Source organism: Beta vulgaris, chromosome 4 (genome assembly GCF_026745355.1).
Source record: "Beta vulgaris subsp. vulgaris cultivar EL10 chromosome 4, EL10.2, whole genome shotgun sequence".
Taxonomy (NCBI): Eukaryota; Viridiplantae; Streptophyta; class Magnoliopsida; order Caryophyllales; family Amaranthaceae; genus Beta; species Beta vulgaris.
The window spans coordinates 47,863,761-47,883,087 of NC_079205.1; the positions used below are offsets into that span (position 1 = coordinate 47,863,761).

The window sequence follows — 19,327 nt, forward strand, 5'->3', positions numbered from 1 at the left end:
TCTTCTATTGTTCTACAAATTTTAACCTTTTAGCCCATGCATTTAAAAATATAAAGTAAGTATTAAGCTAGTAATTTTGTTAGGTTCAATGAAGATATTTTTTGATCAAATTCTATTTCTAAACTTAACTTGATTTTTCATAATTTAATTAAGTCGTTAGATTTTCCAACTGCCAATATAATAAATATTAATTAATTTTAAAACTATTTAATTAACTCCTGCATAAGTATGTTTAATTTATATATTTTAATTTTAGTGGTTAATATTGAATCTAATAAAACAAGTAGATTGATGATGCAAATTGTACCTCTGTCCGAGGATGGTGACAATCCACTACTTTCACAACATTTTTGCTAAACAATTGTCAATAAACAAGGAATTCTAGCCAAGTATATAAACTCATTGCATGGTCGCTACATCAGTCAGGTTGATACTAGTGTTGTGATTTGAATTTCCTTCAAAAAATTCTAAATTTCCAAAAAAAAAAGAACTATAAATAAATATATTTTTTTCGCAAAAAAATTTAAAAAAATTCAATGAGTTTAAGAGTAATATTAGCAACATTTGTTGCAAGTTTACAAATTACATGGGTGACAGGAAATCCACAAGTACCTTGTTTGTTCATATTTGGAGACTCATTGTCAGATAGTGGCAATAATAATAACCTTGTAACAGCAGCCAAGTGCAACTTTCCACCCTATGGGGTTGATTTTCCTGGAGGGGCAACTGGAAGATTTACTAATGGCAGAACCACCATTGATCTTATTGGTAAACTTTTTTTTTTATCCTAATAATAACATTATAATAACGTTAAACTGGTGCCGTTTAATGAAAGTCAGCAGGATTCAAATCCAACAGACTCATATTTTAACTAATAATTGTCGCGTGCATAGATTATATTTAAATTAATTGTTTTTGTATGCTGTTTTGATGTAAAAAAACAAAAAAAAAACATTATAAGACCTGTATTCCTTTCCCGAAAGTAGTATTTTACAGAACCGTTTTACATGCACTAAAATCAATTGTCTTTCGGTGCAATTGTGCAAACTTCATTGTACTGGTTAAAACTCATAACTCAAAACTTTCCAATATTCATCACTAACTAGCTATAAGTTTGGACTTTGGACGATAGTGCTTTGAAAGTTGAATAAATGTTTCAATAGTCTCATGGGTAATTTCCGTTAAATGAAATGTTTTGATTGTCTCATCATGGGTAATATCATAAAAGGAAATTATAACAACTATGTCTGGTACTTTATTTTATTTATTTTGGATTGATACGGTCATCTATACTAATATATTAAAAGGCGTGTGAAAACAAGGAACGGTGTTACGTGGCGCTCTCCCTAAGGAGTTTTAGTTCATGTAATCCATGTACAATAAAAAAATAGAAATTGCATAGTATAGGTTTTGATCCCATGGCCGTGCTATCATATCAAAGTACAATATTAATAAATGAAAATTTTCTTATCCGGGGCATAGCCCGGACCTAATAATTAGTTTAGTATATTTAAATATGATAAGAGAGATATAAGATATTTTTAGATCATATTAAGTCTTTTTTTTTCTTCTGAAGGAAGATCAATGTATGTCTTTAATGTTGATTCTTGAGGTTATAGACCAGGTCTTCTAATCAACATTTTTCTGCATTTACATGCACTAAGATGAATTATCCTTTTGCGCAAGATACTATGTCAAACTTTATAGTACCGGCCGGTTGTTTCGATTCATACTCGCCAATTTTCATCATTGATTCATTGAAAAGTTCAGCTTATAAGTAATATATAAATACGATAATTATATCTATAGAAATGATATTCATGAGGGTATCGTTTTTGCTAATTATAATTTATAAATAGACTATAGTGAGAACAAATAGGAGGGGGAGGTTGTAGCTCATTAGAGTACCACCTCAGATTCTAAGACATTGCTAAGGGTTCGGATTCTCATCCCAATAATATGGTGGGGATCAATTTTGTAGAGTCAGTGATAGCCTAGCAGGGGTTATCTTTCTTAATAAAAAATACAGTGAGAACAAATAATAATGATAAGAAGTTGATCAAATTTATTTGCTCCCTAAATATGTATTTTCCTATTTGATCTTCGCAACTCAATGTACTATTTATCAGTCATGTAGTAAAAATAATTGAGTAATTCGGGATCTTATTATACCAGCTTTAATATCTATATGCAAAATAATATTTTCATAATTTTGTTATCTCAATAAGAATCTATACAAATATATTAAAAGGTGTGCGTGATAATATATACACACCACGTAGTACCTCTGTTACTCCACTAGAATTGTCCAAGGTGTACATAAGTCATATCAATTAACAAAAGTAAAATTCGCTTGCAACAAGATCTGAACTCGTGACCTCTTGCTATTATACATGACACATTTACCATCTCAACCAACTTTTAGTCATGCTTTAAGTTTTCACATTATTATATTTGTACCTTTTAAATGGTAAAAAATGTATATTAGAAATTGTCAAACAACCATTGTCAAATTAAAGAAAAACTTTTCATAATTTTTATAAACTTTTTTTTGATTAGTTGGAACTATATTGCTACTATATATTCAATGCAAAATTGGTTTCAACAGCAACAACTATGGCTTGGTGCGAGCAGCACCAACAACTTTGAATAATAGTCAGAACATCACCACTTATTAATATGGGTGCAACTAGGGATGGCTATGGGACGGGTCAAGTAGAAGACCCGCCTCATCTCCGCCCAACTAGAGCGAGCATATGTCTAGGTTTAGTGAGGACGGGGCATATCTAGATGGGGATAAAAATCGTACCCGCAATGGGTGGTGGAGCGGGTTTAGTTTATATGCTATACCCGTCCGCTGCGCCGCCCGCCCCACTTCTCCTTCATCTCATTATGCAACACGTGTCATAAATGATATCGACACCTTGCCAGCAAAAGATTCTGCCGAGACTAGGAATCTCCGGTGGATTGCTTGGACGTCGCCACGTCAGTGCCATTTATAATATGTATTGCACCAATGACAAGAGTTGGTGGTGTTCTGGCTATCAGTTTAGAGGTAGTGCTGCTCCTTACACCTAAGTTCATAATTGGTGTTATTGTGGCCAATTTTGCATTACATATTTTTTCATCTTTTGGCCTTTTATTTATCCCTCTTTCCAATTTTCTTCCAATTTCGCCAAAAAAACAATAATTGTGATTAAATTATTTTTATCTAGATTTCTAATAGCCACGAATTACTATAGTTGTTATCCTGTTCTTTCACCTTATTTTAGTAGTCTACTTATTTTAAGCACAATCAAAGGTTACTCCCTTTTTCTTTATTTCTTATTGATAAATTTTAGATTAGTTTTGTGTTTGTTTTCTTGTTTAATTTTGCGCTTTTATCTTTCTGGTAAATTGTATATAGTCTTTTGATGTCCCTTTTCATACTTATAGTACGTTCATGGCCTTGTTTTAAGAGTTTATATTAGTCTTCTTGAGTATTGAAGTTTATTTTATTTTTACTAAATAGAAAAAAAGGATATTTCATTTGGTACCATTGTACTTTTGGCTTTTTCATCTGGTACCACTATTTTTCAGATATTCTACATGGTACCACTATAATTTGATTTTATTCTCTATGGTAGCATTCAACTAAGTAAAGTGTTAATTTAAGTTAGAATAAGCTAGAGTTTTACTTCGATTTACATGTTTTAATTTGCGTTAAGGTTTTAGTCGTTAAGGTCAAAGGTGAGGTCATATTTGACAATAAAAAGACATAGAATATTATGATCATTTTTATGAAAATTTTGACTGAAAATTAGAGTTTTAAGAGTTAAAACGACACCATAAAATACTAATTTATTAAATTTTTTCAACTGCAAATAGAAACATGCAAAACCAGACAAAATCGTATTCTTATTCAACCATTAACTAACATTTTACTTAAAAAAGGTATGATAAAGATTAATATTAAATTAGAGTGGTATCATGTGGAATTTTAAAATAACAGTGATACCAAATGGAAAAGCCAAAAATTCAATGGTACCAAATGGAATATCCCTAGAAAAAATATAGAAGAAAATAGTTATAAGTCAACGTACGGTGGTGGTGGTGCTACTGCTACTAATTGTTCAAAAGTCATAGTTGGTGCTACTAAGGCTAGCTTTGTCGTATTGAAATGATAGAGATTCCTCGACTTTGGCAGAATGTTTGGCTATCGATGTCATTTATGACACACGCTGCTCCCAAATTAATAGTTGGAGATGTTTTTGGCTATTAGTCAAAGTTTTTTTTTTTTTTTTTTTTTGAAAGAGAAATTTCATTAATTGAAAGCCAAACGGCATCTACAATAGATATTAAAGAAAAACAAGATACAATTAAACAAGGTTAAATCAAATTCGTCTTCGAAGAAACTATAATGAACCAGATCGAGCAATACAGCGCAGCCCCCTTGTATTTGCTGAATCAAACAGCTATTGATGAGGAAGTCTATCATTCTGACATAGTTTGGGAAGAGCCTTCTTGATCGAGCCATGTTAACCGCATCCGAGATTCCAATACCTTCATGTTGAGTTTTGAACTTCAACCAACAAGAACAATTTCTCATACCTAAAAACAAAACAACCACACTCACAACTCCCATAGAGGAGAAGGAGATCTCCACAACAAGACTAAAAACCCCATAACAGGGTTTGAAGAAATCTCATAAAGAGATACTGATTTATTCAACAAAACAAGAAAATAAATAAAAACTGAAATAAAAGGAAAAGGGGGCTTACCATGGATGAAATCATCCATGGCAGCCCCTAACTGATGAAGAAGAAGTAGGGGAGGCTAGGGTTTTAGAGAGAAAAAAGAAAATGGCTATTAGTCAAAGTTAGTGGTGCTCCTTGCAGTCAAGTCATAGTTAATGCTATTGAGGCTAATTTTACCTATATATTTTTAATGTAATTATCATTATAAACTTCTTTTGTACATATTATCATAATGACTTGACCTATCATTTGCTAGCTTTATATCTTGAAAATAAATGAACTCATTAACATCTATGACGTTTATTTATGCAGGTGATCGTCTAGGTTTACCAGCCTATATCAAAGCTTTTCCAAGTGTAAAAGATGCAGAAATAATTAGAGGCGTAAATTACGCATCTGGTTCGTCTGGAATTCTCAATGAAACTGGCCTTCAAGTGGTAATATTCATATAACGTCACAAAAATTCAAAGATATTCACAATGGATTTTCTCTAATTTTCTGAAAAGTTCGAAAAATTTGATTTCGGGATAGTATGAAAATATGATCCTCGGCTAGTTTGGGGAGTTTGGAAGTTTCTATAAGAGGGTTTTGTTACTCATTAATCATTATATATAAGCTTAGGAACTTTGAGTTCTTTAAGCTTAGATACAAAAAATACGTTGCATTGGGAGGTTAAAATGTTAGATTATTATGTTGGGGTTGAATTTAAGGGTTTAATAAGGTCAAATTGTTAGTAATTGATTAGAATATTACTCCATCTGTCCTAGAATATAAGTACTGATTCTACTTTTACACGAGAATTAAGATAAAGTGGAATCTTATTTTATTTGAATGAAAAGATTCATTTTTATTAGGAAACAACTACTGTATATTGTTTTTATTTAACAAAAAATAAAAACTGAATATTAATGTTGTATGGTTTAATGTGGAGAGAAGTTCAATGGGTTAAAAGATTTCATTTTATCATTAATAATGATGCTTTAGAAGCTGAAATTACAAGAAATGTGTGGGAATCAAATTATTTTCATGCGAATATTTTGGACATAATTATTGATTGAAAATAAAAACGCTACTTAAATTTTGAAACAATTCAAAAAAAAAGGGGACTTATATTATAGGACAGAAGGAGTGTTAATTACTTGATAACTTCACATTGGAAATGTGACATTGCGTTGTGTTGACTACTGTGGAAATCATCTACTAACCGTTTCTTGGAATGTTTCACTTCATTTTTGATTTGTTATTAGGGGCAACGTATTTGTATGAACGAGCAGATTGATAGACACAGATCAATTGTAAACAAAATCAAGGCAAAATTAGGCCAAGCAGGCGGTCAAGCTCACCTCAACCAGTGCCTCTACTCCGTTTATGCTGGGAGCAATGATTGGATGTTTAACTATTACTTGCGACCATCTGTGATGGCATCGCACATGCTTCCCAACTCTTACTCTGACGAGCTCATCAAACAATTGACCGGCCAAATAGATGTAAGTCTAGCTCTTCAATCATAACTCTTTTTAGGAAAAATTGTCAGAAACTACCTATTAAAGACACCTTTTTAAAAAAAACTACCTTATATCATGTTTATTTTATGAAACTACCTTATAAGTGGAAAAACTTTAAAAAGCATACCAAATTCAGAATTTACTAACCATGGTTAACTATTCCTCCAATTATCCTTCTAATATAAGATTACTAAAATACCCTCTTTAATTACCCTAATCCCTCTTTGTTAGTTCCCTCATAGCCTCACAACAACGTTTAACTTTCTCACTGTAGCAATTGTCTTCTGTTTTTTTTTAAAAAAAAACCAAGCTAATATTAGCACTGACGTTATGTAGCCATCTATAATATACTATCTGCTGATGAATTTAAAAGCTACACAAGCGCCAAAGACAGGTCATACTTGAAGACCACTAAGAGAGAGACTTCAAAAGCATATAAAACATAACTGCAAATATTTTGAATATGGAGAAGCCTAAATTTCGTTGTTGTGAGGCTATGAGGGAACTAACAAAGAGGGATTAGGGTAATTAAAGGGGGTATTTTAGTAATCTTATATTAGAATTGGAGGGAGTAGTTAACCATGGTTAGTAAATTATGAATTTGGTAGTGCTTTTTTTAAAGTTTTTCCACTTATAAGGTAGTTTCGTAAAATAAACATGATATAAGGTAGTTTTTTAAAAAAAAGTGTCTTTAATAGGTAGTTTCCGACAATTTTTCCCTCTTTTTATACTTTATCAATTTCGAAATAATTATCACCTTCATATAATCTCTATCATACAAGGGAAGTGATGAGCTATGATATGTCCTTATAAATTTACTGAATTGTCCAATAATCAACTACGACTATCAAAAAAAGGAAATCAAATTCAAACTCAAATATAGCATTAAAAAAATTAACTTAAATGTTGAGGCAATCAAATTATAATTGAAGCACTAAAATAAGAAACATTGACTATAAGATTACATCGATCAAATATCTTATAATTAATTCACAAACACAATCAAGTGTTATATCAAAACGAAATTAATCAATTAACAAAGTGAAATGATTTATCTAACGCACGAAATTCCAAAAACAATTCACTTAAAATTCTTTTATCATTCATCAAATTTAATTTTAAAAACTCTAAAAAAAGAATAAGTAAAAAAAAATTAATAAAAGAAGGGTTAAGTGATAGAGGTTTAAGGCTAGAATTTATGTTTGAAAAAAAAATCAAGCACGCATCATGTGAATAAATGGCTAGTATTAAAATATGATAACTTTGAGAGAAAGGAAGGAAACATAAAATAAGAGATTTATTCTCGAATACATATGACAGGATATGGTCAATTATTTTTGGACCATTTGAAATTAACATAATCAACATCGATAAGTTATTGGGTGTCTAGACTGGGGCATGGGTCGGGCCTGTTCACGGGCTCGGCCTGCGGGTTTGAGGCGATGTTGGGCAGGGCCTAAAATTTCCAGATTTTGTCCATGGTCCGGCCAAGGTACAAAGGCATGTAGGTTGAGCTTGTGCCTCATGTGGGCCTGACCCGTGTTTTATACTATTTTTTCCATTCGTGGTAGTTTTAGACTAAAAAACAAATAGAATGGGTGTTCGTCCCGCAGGCCATATAGGCGGGCTCGTGCTGGGTCGGGATTGAAAGAAAATTTATTGACCGTGGCAAGCCCATGATCCACATAGCATACAACAGGCCGGGCCAAAACCGTGTCGGGTCGACCTGCGTACTGACCCGACCCATGCCCACCTCTAGGGGTATCTGTTCTATTATATGCATATTTAAGGGGTACCTAATGAATTTTGAAAACGAAGGGATATCTCATGCATTTAATAAAGCCTGAAAGGAACCTGATGAAAAATGTCTACAAAGAATATAAAACAATTCATTATTATAAAAAGTCACAACTCCCATAACATTCAAAAATTATATGCATTTTACCTATATCAAGCTCTTCCCGAAAATTGTATTCTAACATAATTATATTAGTTAAAATATTGTAAGGGATTTTAGATATATTTTTGATCTTATTTTACAATTTTTAAAATATATTATAAATGAAAATTGTTTGAAATGAGTTTTGGACTTGCCTCTGATGATACCAAATTATAAATATACGAAGTCTATAGAAAAAAAATATTATCAATTTACTCTAAATATTTTCATTTATTTCTTCATCGTAAATCAACCACTTTTTTCTTTTTTTTATCGTCCTAAACTCTATTATGTATTTTGATCTATCTAAAAATTGTGTATTTATACTGAAATTCTTGAATTATGACATGACATCTGATGGGACAAATGACCGTCAAAATAGAATGCCAAAGATGTCACAATCTCGTGCATTGTCTTTTGAAACATGCTTTATATATTAGTTATATGATAATTAGATTAAATTGGAAAAATTCAAAGCAAAATTCTTTTAATCACAACATCAATATAAGTATAAATAAAACCAAAACTGACAACATGGAGTATATACACAAATTATTTCTGGGTGATATATATATTTTCGTAAAATACTCCTAATATCTTAACATAACTTGTTATTTATCTAATTTGATTAATATTTATTATTAAAACCAATAGACATTTTATAGATTAATGAAATATAATCGAATGGAGACTGTAAACAATCTAACCAAACTATCTTCTTTATGAGTTTGTTCGTAACTTTGTTTTTTTCCTTTTATGTGTTCTTGTAGAAACTTATGGAAATGGGAGCCAGGAAGGTCATAATATTTGGGCTTTCACCACTTGGTTGTCTTCCCATTCTAAATTTGATTAAGACATGTTCACCTGTGGTCAATGCCGTCTTGAAAGCGTTTAACGGCAAGCTAAAATTACTTGTTGATAAATATAACAAGCGTCCAGGTGTCAAGTTTATTTACATCAACACCATGGATATCATCTCCGCAAATAATCTCAAAAACATTGGTAATTCACTTTCCTTTTCTCTATTCCCTAAAATTTCCCTCTCCCAACTGTTGAATTGTGTTGATCACAAACATATATACTAAAGTCATCTCTCTATTATTATTTAAAGTAAAACTTAATAAATGAAGGAAAATGATATACTTCCTCCGTTTCATATTACTCGCTACACTTTTCAATTCACGGACTCCTAAGCAATTTTTGGAGAAGAGAGAGGTAGAGAGTAAAAAGAAAGGGACCCATGTGGGAGGAGAAAGATAGAGAGAGTTTATTACTCAAAAAAGAAGTGTAGCAAGTAATGTGAAACTTCCCATAATGTAAAGTTTAGCGAATATTTTGAAACGGAGGAATAAGAAGCTTAAAATAGAAATAAAAATTTGAATCAAGCATTTATTACTTCAAATGATGTGAAACTTTGTCATGAATTCATGAACTGTTTCCATTTTAAAACATGTATTTAATGCTTATATGTAGCCTTATATAATATTGATATAAATATATAATTATCAGAGTGTAGCACGGATCTAAACACTAATTATATTATTGTTAAATGAAACTCCATATTAAACTCAGAAGTTATGAATTTATGATTGAACACCTTCTGGCAATGTATGACTACATTGTCAAATCTTGATTAGATTTACAAAAATTCCTTCTCCTATATACAACCTCAAAATAAAAAATTCTAATGAGTTGAACATAACAGTAACTAACTAGTTAGAAGATAAAATTTATTCATATATAACCTATTGACATTCATCATGCAAACTGAGATGTGAAAAGGTCTAATTTATAATTATTGGTTACAGCTGCGGCAGGCATGAAGAACACAAATAGCCCTTGTTGTGGAGTTGCACCGGAATGTGTTCCATTTAGTGTTCCATGTCAAGATAGAAACAAACGTGCATATTGGGATCAAGAACATCCTACTGAAGCTGCTAACAAGATTTTGGCTGGTAGAGCTTTCAATGCGCAACTCAAAACAGACACTTACCCTATGGACATAAGCGCCCTTGCTCGCCTTCCACTTACCAAAAAAGCAAGCAAACACATACCATCTGCAGGAAAAAGAAGCGCAAAAAAATCAAAAAGAGTCGCTCCAAAAAGAACAAAAGGAGCTGTTCACAGAAAAGCACACAAACATTAGAATATAAACAGAAGTGCAAACATAAAATGAAGTATATACGTGTTTGCGTAAGAGGTTATGGGTTCAAATCTCATTTCGACACACTTGGATAGGTCTTGTCCCTTTCGTTAGCTTTTTTATTGTTTCCCTTCAATCCGTAAAAGCAAGCAATAAGGTTCCACCTTGAAAAAAAGAAAGCAAGGAATAAGGTTTCACTCGAAAATACAAGAAAAAAAGAAGAAGCAAGGAATAAGGCATGTTCTTAGTCTTCTGTGCCTTCTATTACAAGACAAAATTCATCATTTCTGGTTTTGAACATTGCAGAGGCCAATAGAGTTATAGAGACACGAAGAATTGTGAGCTTATCATTATGTATCATTTACATAGGGCTTAGTGGTTTTATACAATCGATAATTTCTATAGTAAGGTTTACTAATAAATTTATAGTCTTTTCCTAATGTGACTCAAGTGGGATTTTGAATTTGTAATCACCCATGTATGGATACGATCGTCTAATTACAACTCTAATATTATTTTCTGTAATCACTAAAATCTGTTGTAAAATCAAATTGGAGAGATAATTGGACTTAGGCACTGGAAATTTATTTAATGTAAGGATAAATCGCATCTTACCACCTAGACTTTTCACGTTTTTAGAAACTCCCACCTTAATGATTTGTTTTATATAAATTTCCACCTACCATTTTCAATTTTATTAAAAACTCCCACCACTTAACGATTTTTGTTAAATTCCATTAATAAAACCATTAAGTGGGCCCCTCATATACATTTTTTTAACAAAACTGAACTTGAAATAGTTGCAAGTCTCTACAAATAGTTATAATTCGTTCCAAACTTGCTCCAAAATTGTTGAGATTTTGCCCTTAAATTGATGAATTGACTTCGATTTCAACGTAAATTAATAATAAAATGCATATGTGAGGTCTACTTAACGGTTTTGTTAACGAAATTTAATTAACAAAAATCGTTAAGTGGTGGGAGTTTTTAATAAAATTGGAAATGGTATGTGGAAATCTATAAAAAAAAAATCATTAAGGTGGGAGTTTCTAAAAACGTGAAAAATTTAAATGGTTTTGAACAAAAAAATCCCTAATGTAATTAACTAAACAAAATAGGGAAATTCTCATTGGTAACCCTTTACTATTGAAAATTATATTTGGTAACCAATCTCAAAAGTTTATTCAAAACGTGACCTCTTAGTTAGTATATTGTTACCAGACGTGACATTAATGAGGTTTTCCGTTAAATGTCATCTTTAAACACAAATTTTTTTTCTCACTCCACCCTCACCCCGCCAACCCTCTGCATCCCCACCATCCCCACAACAACCCACCCCTGCAACCCCCACAACACCCCACCCTGCAACCCCCTACAACAACCCACCTTGCAACCCCCCTACAACAACCCACCCTTGAAACCCCTACAACAACCCACCCTTGAAACCCCCCAACATAAGCCCTTTGCAGTTCCCCCCACCCCATTTCCGCAAGCCGCCAGCCCCCTTCGCATACCCCCTAACACCAGCCCCCCCTTCCCCCCGCCTCCCTCTAGAAGCGTCGAGTTTCTGCAACCCCACTACAACAAACCACCCTTGCAACCCCCAGGCCCTTTGCAGTTCCCCCACCCCATTTCCCGCAAGCCGCCAGCCCCCCTTCGCATACCCCCTAACACCAGCTCCCCCCCCCCCCCCCCGCCTCCTTCAGAAGTGTCGAGTTTATCGACGTCAATGTAGGTAGTAAAGACTTCATTCTCGGCTCCGATCTCTTTAGTGGAGGATCCAGTGAATGAATCCAAGGAGAGATCAATGTCGTCGGAGAAGCGAAAAGCCGAAAACTAACCTCGAAATGTGCGTGACGATGGTGCGGGCCGCGGAACGGGCTTGGGCTTGGGCTCGGAGAAGGAGTGAAGAGCGTGGAATTCGCAGAGGTGATGGTAGGATTCCATTGGAAGAAGGTTTGATAGGATTGCCATTAATGTCGGGATTAGCGATTGAGGTTGGTGGTGGTGGATCTCGCTTCATTTCCATGGTGAGAGTGGTGTCTGATTTGGAACGTTGAAAAAAGAAAGAGAGAAAAAGAGCCACCGTAAGCAGCACCGATTGTGCGGTAGTAGCAGAGGTGGCCAATAACGAGAGAGAGAAAGACCAAGCAACCAGCTCTATTTAACGGAAAATTTAACCAAAAACGTCATTAATGTCACGCCTGCTTATAAAATAGAACTATAAGGTCACTTTTTGAATAAAAATTTAAAAATGGTTACCAAATGTAATTTTCAATAGCACAAGGTTACCAATGAGAATATCCCAACAAAATATGACTTCGGATGGTCATAACTTCCTCAATACTCATGAGGATCATGCGGTGAGCCTGTGAAGAAATATGACTCTCTCTGATCAAAGTGAAAATAAAGTTCCTAACTTTTGGGAAATCTTTACTGCTCAAGCAAAACAGTATTCGCTCTATTTCTCTCTTGCACCTGATTTTTTTTTTTTTTTTTTTTTTTTTTTTGATTAGGAAATTAAGTCAGCCCAAGGGCTAACTCCTACCAAGGCTACTAGCCTTGTAGGAACTACCAGCACATTGGCTGGTAAAGCATGCAAAGCATGCTAAGGAAATACCCCAACATAATGCTGGGGGTAAGGATCGAACCCCTGACCTCAAGGATCAGAGGGGGGTGCTCTACCACATGAGCTAACTCCTCATCCTTAAAAAAAAAAAAAAAATCTCTCTTGCACCTGAATGACGACGCCTTTACTGTATATTACATTGATCCCTAGGTAAACTTTCTATCACTATATTACAAGCACTGACAGCTGTACGTACAAAAGCTAAAAGACAAAATAAGAAACCTAGGTGTGAGTAAGACAAAACAAGAAGGCTATAAAAGCTATACAATAAAACATGTACACTAGTAATTACTCCCTCCGTTTCCTAAAGATCTTCCCACTTACTGTTCCTACAGATACCAAGGAAATCAAGTTGTGTGGGGCATGGTGTGAGTAAAGTAGGAGAGAGAAAGGGGTTAAGATAAATAAACAAATAAAAAGGGGTTAAAGTAGGAGAGAGAAAGGGAGTAAAATTGAATTAATAATGTAATGGTGGACCATATGATAGTGACATGAGAGGGTAAATAAGGAAATTTGTTTTGCCAAATAAGGAATAATGCAAAAGAGGGAAGATCTTTTGGAAACACCTTTAAACGGAAAGAGGGAAGATCTTTAGGAAACGGAGGGAGTACTTAGCTATTTTCTTCACCCCCTTTCAAGTTGGATTTTGTCTATCATACAGAGACCTAACTTGAGACAAATATAAGTGTGTTGAGCTTCAAAAAGAGACTTTGTTATGATACATGCTAGTTGAAGGGAAGATTTAATGTAGGTTGTGACAATGAATCCTGCCTCAATATGCTCTCGAACATAATGACAATCTAGCTTTAGGTGCATGGTCCTTTCATAATATACTGGATTCTGAGCTATATAGTGTGCAACCTTGTTGTCACAAGATAGGGTGACAAGATGAGGGATAGATAATGTAAGGTCTTCAACGATACCATCTATCCAAACTAGCTCACTTGTTGTTTGTGACATAGGCCTATACCCAGATTCAGCTAAAGACTTTGATATAATTTTTTGTTTCTTAGTCTTCCAAGAGACAAGACATCCTCCCAAAAATACACAATAGCCAGTAAGAGATCTGCCACTAAAGGCACAAGCTCCCCAATCTGCATCATAAAATTCAGTCATATTCAAAATTGATGTAGCTAGTTAAAAGAGTCCTCGAGAAATGTTTCCTTTGAGATATCTCATTATATGCATTGCAGCATCCCAGTGAGGTTGTCTAAGAAAATTCATTAATTGACTCCGTTGTTATACAGAGTATGACAAGTCAGGTCTACTGATCAGATTAAGTTAGAGAAGTCTACCTATTAGTCTTCTGAACTTCTCCGGATCTTTCATGATTTCACCTTGCTCTGTGGAGAGTTTTATACCTTTTGGGAAAAGAAAATTTTGATGCTTTGCAATCTAACAACCCTGTATCAGCAACAATATCCAAGGCATATTTCCTTTGGTGCAGCATAATTCCTTCAGAATTCCTAACTACTTCCAAACCAAGGAAATATCTCATTTCACCTAGACCCTTCACAGTGAAATTGATATCTAGAGCTCTCTTAATCTCTTCAATATAAACTATAGCCCAAAAACGCAACCCCTTCTTACAGTAAGAAGAGCTGCGTTTTCTTGTTAACCGCAGCCCTTCGCTAAAAGGACTGCGGTTTTCTATAAAACCGCAGCCCTTTATACATGAAGGGCTGCATTTTAAAGAAAACACAGCCCTTCCAGCGCAGCCCTTCCAGCGCAGCCCTTCCTTTTTTTTCCCCTAGTGTTAGCAAGATAGTGAAGTTTGGTCTCTTGAGGACATGGGTTCAAATATAGAAAATCTAAAATGAATCTATGAGGAAAAGAATGCAAACCAGTTCTAGAAAAGGATTTTGAGGATGAAGTATCTTTTGACGGAACATCCGCGGGTCCACAGTCACTCCTTCAAGGCACAAAATCCAAAGGAATGACACCTTCTGGAACCTCTCCTTTAAAAATAGAAGAATTTGCTTTAATAACAGTTGGGGAAGGAGATTTTGGAAACTCAACGTTCAATGGGATTGAATCCATAAGATCACCATTTTCTTGAAAGAAGATATTTTCTTTAGTTGATGCCATGTTGAGATGTTGAGCATCTCCCTAAAGGATCCCTTTTTATTCTTGGGGGCATCATTTCCCCCTTGGGGGGCACTGGCGCTATCTTCTTTCAATTTACCATATCTTTCCAAAGTAGGAATGATCAGTGATTCTAAATGGTGGGTAACCTCACTAGGTACAACTAACTTGTTCATCAACATGTTCAATGTTGGGTTCATTAAACCGAACATTCTTCATATTGTGTCTTGGACCAATATTGGAAGGAATAATTGCAGTATTGGACCAATAAAGTTAGAGCTAAAAGGATGCCCATAAGTAATAGATGTTGGCTTCTCTAAAGAAGGATCACTAAGAGCTTTAGACTTCTTATGACCAGATGAACCTGGAATGCATAAAATTATGCATAATGGTTTAGATTTAAGAATAGGATTAAACTTAATGTTAAAGGAACATAGAGGTATATATATATATATATATATATATATATATATATATATATATATATACCGGCTTTAGTTCCTTGAAGTTTCTTAGTTGAAATGGTTTGAGAGATAGTCTTAACTTCCTCCTCATCAGAAGAAATATTATTGAAATGCTGAACTTCAGATGTCGTCTCTATTTTGGGGCGTTTTCTTTAGGAGTCTCTCAAGAATTTTGGAGTTAAGGAAGAACTGTCATCTTTCTTCTTGGAGGTTTTCTGAACAAATTCAGAATGATCCCCCAGCTCAGGAGATTAAGTGCTTTTTGAAGCAGAAATACAGTTATAATCTCTTTTTCTAGCAGCTCTTCTGAGAGGATCGATTTTCTCCATTGGCCCCATAGTTTGAATGTCCTCTACAGTTTGGACATCTCCATAATGGATTCCTTGTTCATCAACAACATCATATTCATCTTCTTAAGGAATAGGCTCAGGCGTTTGCTGGTACAAAACATTCCAGTATAACTTGTCATACCTAGAGTCTACCTCCATTCCTTTAGGAACTTTCAGCTTTTTCTTGCCATCTTTTGCTAGAATTAGTGAAAGGCAAAAAACAAGTTAGAAGAATGTCTTCTCTTCTTAAAGTCATCAAATTAACTAAAAGATAGATCATTTACCTCCTAAGAAAAGTTGATCTTCGAAATATGCTATAGCATCAGCAGATTGTTGATCATTTGGGAAGATATGATCCCACCATGTTTGGAAACCTTGAACAGCTCCAGGAACCCACAACCATGGAGTAATAGACATGAGGTTGATGTTGACAGTTTTGCTTCGAAGGGCTTTACCTTCTTCAAAACGACCCTTTGATGTCCAGGGATCATTGTGTGTTAGGAAATAGGGTACGACCATCATCTGATGTAATCCAAACTGTCTAGCTACTAGTTGTGGATTATAGGCTTCAAAGCTAAAGTATTCAGGTTCAACTGCTATTAAATCCCTAGATCTAAGGACATTGCTCCAGAAATGCCCACTCCTTATGGAGCCAGAATGAATGTCTAAAGATTGCATCCATGCAGGCATAAAGGCGCCAGGATTCTTCTCTAACATAACGAGGCTCCTTACCTGGGAAAATATGCCAGATACCAAGGTGGGGATAGAATACTAAGAAATGTGAAAACAGTAGGCTGGGATGCCAAACTTCATTTAAGGAAATAAGATTAAAGCTGAGTTCACCATAACAGCTACATCTTCAGGTTTGGAAAGGAAGGAGAGTGAATCAAGGTCTACTCCATTTTTTTTCTTTAACAGCTTCAAAAGTAGGATGAGGTTTAAGTATTAATAAACTTGAGAAGTATACATGGCCCCAACAAGTCAAAAGCCCCAATGGTCCAAATCCCCTATCAGTGGAGAAAATAGGAGAATCAGATGTAGGAATGCCAAAACCTTTGAAGGATTCCCTACTTCTGAAGAGGCGCCTGTAAATTGTCCTAATAAAATTGGAGCTAAAGCAACTTCCTCAAAAGTGTTGGAGATGTTAATAGCTAATGATAACCATAGTGTTACAACACCTCCAGCCCTTGACATCACCAGTTAGAAAAAGCAAAGGTAAGGAATAAGACTTCTTCCTGGGGAGTTATGGCCTCACTGGAATCCTTACTTGCACTAGTACAAAAACGTTGATTTGCGTCGGACCCTGGACCCCTATTTGCGTCGGACTTGGGTCCGACGGCACAGGTCACGACGCAAATGACTTGAAATTGATCTGCGTCGTATGCGAAAACGACGCAGATTAGTAAGCTATTTGCGTCGCACGTTGTATACGGTGCGACACAGATGGCTACCCCAGCCCAAAACCAAGCTCAAAGGGTAATGTGCGTCGCACATAGCCTAGGGTGCAACGTTAATGAGTGATTTGCGTCGCACCTTGGGCTACGTGCGATGAAAATTGCAATTTTTTTTTAAATTTTTTTTTTTTGTTTTTTAATTAAAAAAACTTGGAATGAGGTTGTTGAGTACAACATCAGAGATACAACAACGCAATACATCAAGAATACTGCTGAACTTTTCGAGTGCAATAATACTGAACTTTTCAACACAATACATCAACAACACAACACGATACATCACCAACTGCAACGACGAAGCGAAATTCGAAAAAATATGTACAAAATCAAGAACTAAAAACAACAAAGAAATAAAAAAAAAACGTGCAGATCTGAAAGAATGTAGAAATACAATGAAAAATTGAAGCAATAATTTGTTAATCCAATCAAAAAATACTCTAAAAATCCTAAAAATCCTAAACTTGAATCTCTCAATAACTAATGTAATACAACTAAAGATCCTAAAAACCTGAGAATGAGCGATGTGTTCTTGTTAATCTTCGATGACGGGAGATCAAACTTTGTGGCTTCTCGATGGCGACCGTAACAGCACCAACAACAACAAACTCTGGCGTAATGCAACAAACTCCAGCGTGACGAGCAACAACAAACGAAATTAGCTTGACGAGCAACAAACTCCAGCGCAATGCACCAAATAGAAATTAATCAACATTCAACTGATGAAGAGAAAGAGAAAAGTAGAAGAAACAACGGAGGGTGATATTCTCATATTGATGTTGTCAAAGGATTTCATTCAACAGACGAAATTAGGTGACAAGCAACAATAGACGAAATTAGCGTGTTTTAGGGTTTGAGGGTGTGAGAGAGAGAGAGAGAGAGGAGAGTGACAGGAAGCGACTGAGAGGGGAGTTTTAGTTTTTAGGTTTAATGGAGTGAGTGAGAGTGGGGAAGCGCTCCTTTCCTTTCAAATTGGTATACGGTTAAACCTAAAAACACGCAGGTTAATGGGCCGCGGATCTGCGTCGGACGGGTCATGAAGTCCGACGCAAATTGGGCTTTTGCACCGTGCTAAAGTAACATGCGATGCAAATCCGCGAAGACGATTTGCATCGTATGTGCCTGAAGGTCCCAAGCACATTGGGCTTTTGCAACGCACCTATGGTATATGCGACGCATATAGCTCATACTGGTGCTCATTTACACATGATGTGCGTCGCACTCTTCTTCGCGTGCGATGCAAATGACCCTTTTGCGTCATTTCCGTTTTAGTGCGACGTAAATCAGGGGACACAAATCGTCGTTTTTCTACTAGTGTGGTGAAGAAATCAACGAACCTTTGAAAGCCACACTTGCTAGCATTGGCAGAAGGACTAGCAATTTGGCGAAAGATGGATAAACATTGACTATAGAGTTCATTGTATTCTTTCACATGATGGAGGATTATAAGATCAATCCCATACTTACCTGTAGGGGAAGTCCTAGTGATAAAAGCAATGTCAGCTAAGGTTACGTTCTTTGGTCCCCACTTGAACAAGAAGCAATTAATTGCTGGATCCCAACAAGCCAAGAAGGCAGTAGAGAGAGCTCCATCAAAAGGAATAGTTTCATAAGAAGCTAACCTCAAGAAAGGGAGTATCTTATTTTTGGTCCATTTCTCATGAAAAGGTTGCATGCGTAAAAACCATGCCCTTGTATTTATTCCTGAAATCCATCCCTTAATTGCTTTATTGGATAAGGGCCAATGAAAATGAATGCTTAACCTTGAAGTGAAAGGGAGAGTCCTTGGTTTTCAATCTTCTAATACAATGTGATCCAAGAATTGGTAGTACTACTCCTGAATATGTTGATGACGTTGTTTCCTCAGACTGAATGGAAATCCAGGTCAGCTTTTCTCTCCTCTAAAGGCTTATCGTTAGTTTCTAAATGTTTCTTCAAATACCAGAACATTTGGGGTCTATAATGAATGAGATTCACCTTTATGGCGGTGCATAATTGGCGAGCAGCTGTGGAGTGCATGGAAAGAGCCTTTGCGGCTAGTGCCTT

At 35.2% G+C, this 19,327-nt stretch overlaps 1 protein-coding gene across 1 annotated transcript; it reads left to right on the forward strand.

Annotated features, from left to right (window-relative positions):
• Window positions 1-495: 495 nt before the first annotated feature.
• LOC104890928 (GDSL esterase/lipase At1g29670) lies at window positions 496-10,328 on the forward strand. Its single transcript, XM_010676546.4, has 5 exons — window positions 496-768; window positions 5,049-5,173; window positions 5,984-6,223; window positions 8,951-9,182; window positions 9,989-10,328. Exons 1-5 carry the CDS (start codon window positions 537-539, stop codon window positions 10,324-10,326), a joined length of 1,167 nt encoding a protein of 388 aa, XP_010674848.2. The 5' UTR covers window positions 496-536; the 3' UTR covers window positions 10,327-10,328.
• The last annotated feature ends 8,999 nt before the right edge of the window (window positions 10,329-19,327 follow it).

Bases quoted from the DNA above. Each gene is read 5' to 3' on its own strand.
- LOC104890928 (XM_010676546.4), top strand. From the start codon at position 537: ATGAGTTTAAGAGTAATATTAGCAACATTTGTTGCAAGTTTACAAATT. The intron at 6,224-8,950 runs GTAAGTCTAGCT...GTGTTCTTGTAG, and splicing joins AATTGACCGGCCAAATAGAT to AAACTTATGGAAATGGGAGC. The intron at 9,183-9,988 runs GTAATTCACTTT...TATTGGTTACAG, and splicing joins AAATAATCTCAAAAACATTG to CTGCGGCAGGCATGAAGAAC.